General features: G+C 40.5%; 1 protein-coding gene across 1 annotated transcript; it reads right to left on the bottom strand.

Moving 5' to 3' along the window:
* Positions 1 to 272: 272 nt before the first annotated feature.
* LOC134623188 (low affinity immunoglobulin gamma Fc region receptor III-like) lies at positions 273 to 1,729 on the bottom strand. Its single transcript, XM_065469823.1, has 6 exons — positions 1,591 to 1,729; positions 1,498 to 1,533; positions 1,020 to 1,283; positions 695 to 940; positions 461 to 628; positions 273 to 376 (listed from the first exon to the last, which is right to left on the bottom strand). Exons 1-6 carry the CDS (start codon positions 1,727 to 1,729, stop codon positions 273 to 275), a joined length of 957 nt encoding a protein of 318 aa, XP_065325895.1.
* Between the last annotated feature and the right edge of the window lie 2,176 nt (positions 1,730 to 3,905).

Consider the following 3,905-nt stretch of genomic DNA (forward strand, 5'->3'; position numbering starts at 1 on the left):
ATGTTAACTACTGACATGTACTTATGTTGTTGTTGATGAAGCCTGCATATCTTCCCTCTCACTGGTGCTAACATAAAACCTATAATATAAAAATGTGACACAGCAACATCAGGATGCCAAGAACCTCATTTTGTCATTTTGACATGTAAAAAAAAACAAAAAAAAAACCTGTGAGGTGACAGAACAAGCAAAACTTTATTTACAAAGTTCACACAAACAAAGACTCGTTTATGATAACTTTTATGATAACCATCATCTGATGGAGAATAAGCTCAGCGCTGATGCTCAGTGGTCACCTCAGCAATATCATCATAGTCCTCACAGAGTCTCTCATCAGCGTTAGTTTCTGTTGCCAAGAAGATGGTGGGGTCATTTCCTGTAACATGAGGTTATCAGACATATTTAAATGAGGCAAAAGTAATCGAGCTTAGTAAATAATCAAGGATACTCAGAGAGTTACCTTTGGCTCTGCATCGATATAAAGACACCATGAGGAGAGTGGAGATGAAGTATGGACAGATCACCACCATGTGACAGACCAGTCTCAGCGTGGTGGAGTAAGAGGGCAAAGATATGGTTGGGGGCATGTTTGAAGAGGTGATGGGCGAAGTTGTGGTTGTAGGTCTACCTGCAGAGACTTCTGTTCAGTGAATATATGGACAAAAGAAGGTGAAATGAGTGTGAAGCTCCTCACCTGTGACAGTGATCCAGCTGGATGGAGACTCTCCATGACCGCTGATGTCACACTTGTAGAGGCCTTCATCAGACCTGGAAACATGCTGGATGGTCATGTGACCTGTAGGCTGCTTCCTGATGAGGGAGCCATCTTTATAGAAAGCAGCTGGGAGGTTGGAGGGAGTGGTCTTTGTTTTACAGAGCAGAGTGACGTCATCTCCCTCCATCACAGGGAGGACAGGACTCTGCAGGATCACTGATCCACCTCAACACAGAGACAAACTACAGCATTTCATCCATTTACACACAGCTTCATCAACACTAACTCCACACACTCAGCTTACCAGTGACTGTCAGGTTAACCATGTTACTGATGGGACCCTCTCTGGACTCACACCAGTAAACTCCAGTCTCCCATTTGTAGATGTGACTGATGTTACAGGAAGAACCAGCTGGTTTTCCCCACCCATCTCCACACTGAGTCCTCTGCCGTGTGCTTGTGTTTCTCCTCAGAGTCCATCCAGCAGAGCTGTCGTCCTCCTCACAGTTCAGAGACACAAAGTCTTCTTCAAAGAACTGAGAGCTGCTGGGACTCACAGTCAGACGAGCTGTGAAGAGAATATTTACTAATTTAATTTACATAAAATAAATGATGTGACTCTACTTCCTTTATACATATGAGGGTCAAATATTCATCAGGCTGTAGTGATCAATTACTGTATGATTATCATGTCATGCTACAAGAAAGGTTAAAAAGGAATGGGCACTTAGTGAGGTTCTGTTCATGTCAGGTTTAAACTGTGACAGAAGAAGGTTACTGACCTTGGTTTGTTGTGGAGCTCAGCAGTGAGATCAGAACTAAAGAGACATGAAACACAGGTTGATTTGAATGTGTCATTTAAAACAGCAGTTCACTAGCTGGGCCCACATCAACATTTTTCGTTTGGCAGCGTTTTAGCAGGTAAAGGTGAATGCTTGGACATGACTTTAGCTGGGCTTTGGGAAAGGCCTCAAAGGGGACTGGCAATGGCTCCCAGCCCTGGCAGATCCCCATGTACTAAATAGGAGTGAAGAAGTTAAAGAATTGTAAAAAGGAGGGAAGGTTGGGCATGTACACAAGAATGACAGCTTGCAGAAATGGGGGAACCCTATATAGATGAGAACCGGAAGGAGTGTGTTTGGAGGCGTGGTCCTGCTCCTGAAATTCCGATGCATAATCTCCAATAAAAATAAATCCACCAGATTGGGGAGAACACAGACGTCATGTTTTTTTTGTTTGTTTGTTTTTTCTGAGTTGTCCACTGATAAGCGGAGTTTAAGCAGTTTTCTCTTTAATGTTCTACACAGAGGCATGTCTGCTGGAGTAGAGTGCTGGTAATCTGTTAATATCAGCAGTGACACAATGTAAAGAAGTACATTTACTCGAGTAGTTAGTGGAAATTCTTCATACTTTATCCTATATTCAAGTATTTCTCTGTTTTGCAGCTTTCTACTTTAGCTCTGACACATTCTGGATTCAAACATTGTACTCCATACCATTTATTTAAACTTTTTTTTAACTATGTGTAGAATATTATTGATAAAATTACTGAGCAGTCTCTGTTTCATTGAAAACATTTGTGTGGTAGGCAGGATGAAGATGCTGGACTCACAAGACAAGAAATGAACTTAAAACAGTTTAAAAAACTTGAGTTGTTTAAAATACAAAAAAGCAAAACAAGGCAGTGCCAACAAAACTAGGAAAAGACACAGGAGCCCGCTGCATTGCAGACACCATGACGGACAAGGGGAGAGTATAAGGAATAAATTAGAAGAAGAAATTAGGAATAATGATGACAGGGAAATTAAACTAGATACACAAGAGACAAAAGACACCAAAACAAACAAACAAACAAAAAAAACCAAAAAAAAAACAGGAAGTAACAGATGACAGACTCACATATATGAACTTGAGATAGAGACAAAAGACAAGCAGGGAGGAAAGACTGAAGGAACAGAATAGGAGCACGAAAGGTCAAACAGTCAAGGAACTAAAAGCACATAAAACAAGAAATTCATAAGCACCAGAAAAGCAAAGCTAACATCCTCAACAGAAGGCTATAGAACGCAAATATAAATTCAATCTTAAGACCAAAAGGAAGCTACAAAGACACGACACACAGAATGAACCTAAACGAGCATCAGAACTGAAGAACTGAAGGTATAAAACAACAGCAAAAAGAACTAGTATCAGGTAAATTGAAATAAGGACCCATAAACCATAAGAAATAACAGAAAGCAGCACAAAATACAGAACCAAAATACATGGACAAAAAGCTGAAAAAAATCTGAACATGAGGGCTGAACACAAAACTGTAAATCAATGTATCCTTGTCAGTTTTCTGCACTGTATTAATTTATTATGAAATATTCTGATTTCCTGTTGACCCCCTTCCTTCTTCTTGTTGTTCTTGATCAAAACTCATCTCCTGCTCTCCTATTCTAATCCAACCTGAATGTTTGTGATGAAGAAAACAGATTTTCATAGATAAGTGTACTTACATAGCAACCACAGTAGAGATGTGTTCTTCATCCTCCTCTCAGTAATATCAGATCAACACTTTGACTAGTTCACAGTCAGTTAAAGTCAAACCCTCCTCCTCTTCCTCTGTGAAAGGATGCCAGTGTTGTGGTTTTTCTTGAAAGCAACGGTTTCTTTGTCTGACTGCAACAAATACAAAAGGAAAAAGCTTTAAAATGGTCAAACTGACTGATAACTGACTATAGACATGGGCCCCAACAAAATTAGCTGACATAAAGGGGAACATGGGTACCACTGTGATGCCTTCACTGAGTAAAAAAACAAACAAACAAACAAAAAAAAACATTGTAAGTGGCTGAAGTCAGTCAGGAAACCACACACACTGACTTCCTGAAAACACTACCCCCAAAATCTGTCAGCCACCATAAAGTCACAAAACTCATTCTTACCATCATAGATGTCCATAACCACTGAGCAGAATCAATGCTCAATATCTCGACATCTCTGAGAATCTGTCCTGGTACACTAACATCTCCAGTCTGGTCAAAAAGGCCCATTAGGGCCCCTTTTTCCTGAGGACATTGGGGACATTGTCTGCTGATTAATTAACTTCTACCACTGTGCGACAGAGAGCATCTTGACACACTTGCTGACCGCAAGGTTTTAGGTGTGTCCCGCAATGCAATGGTGAAAACTGCCCAACACATCA

The sequence above is a fragment of the Pelmatolapia mariae genome, unplaced genomic scaffold, assembly GCF_036321145.2.
Source record: "Pelmatolapia mariae isolate MD_Pm_ZW unplaced genomic scaffold, Pm_UMD_F_2 NODE_ptg000463l+_length_45643_cov_1, whole genome shotgun sequence".
Lineage (NCBI taxonomy): Eukaryota > Metazoa > Chordata > Actinopteri > Cichliformes > Cichlidae > Pelmatolapia > Pelmatolapia mariae.

What these genes read in the sequence shown, in the direction of transcription:
- LOC134623188 (XM_065469823.1), bottom strand. Translation starts at nt 1,729, where the DNA reads ATGGGGATCTGCCAGGGCTGGGAGCCATTGCCAGTCCCCTTTGAGGCC. An exon ending in TGTTGATGTGGGCCCAGCTA is followed by an intron (nt 1,534 to 1,590) that starts GTGAACTGCTGT and finishes ATGTCTCTTTAG; the next exon opens with TTCTGATCTCACTGCTGAGC. An exon ending in CAGCTGGATCACTGTCACAG is followed by an intron (nt 629 to 694) that starts GTGAGGAGCTTC and finishes AAGTCTCTGCAG; the next exon opens with GTAGACCTACAACCACAACT.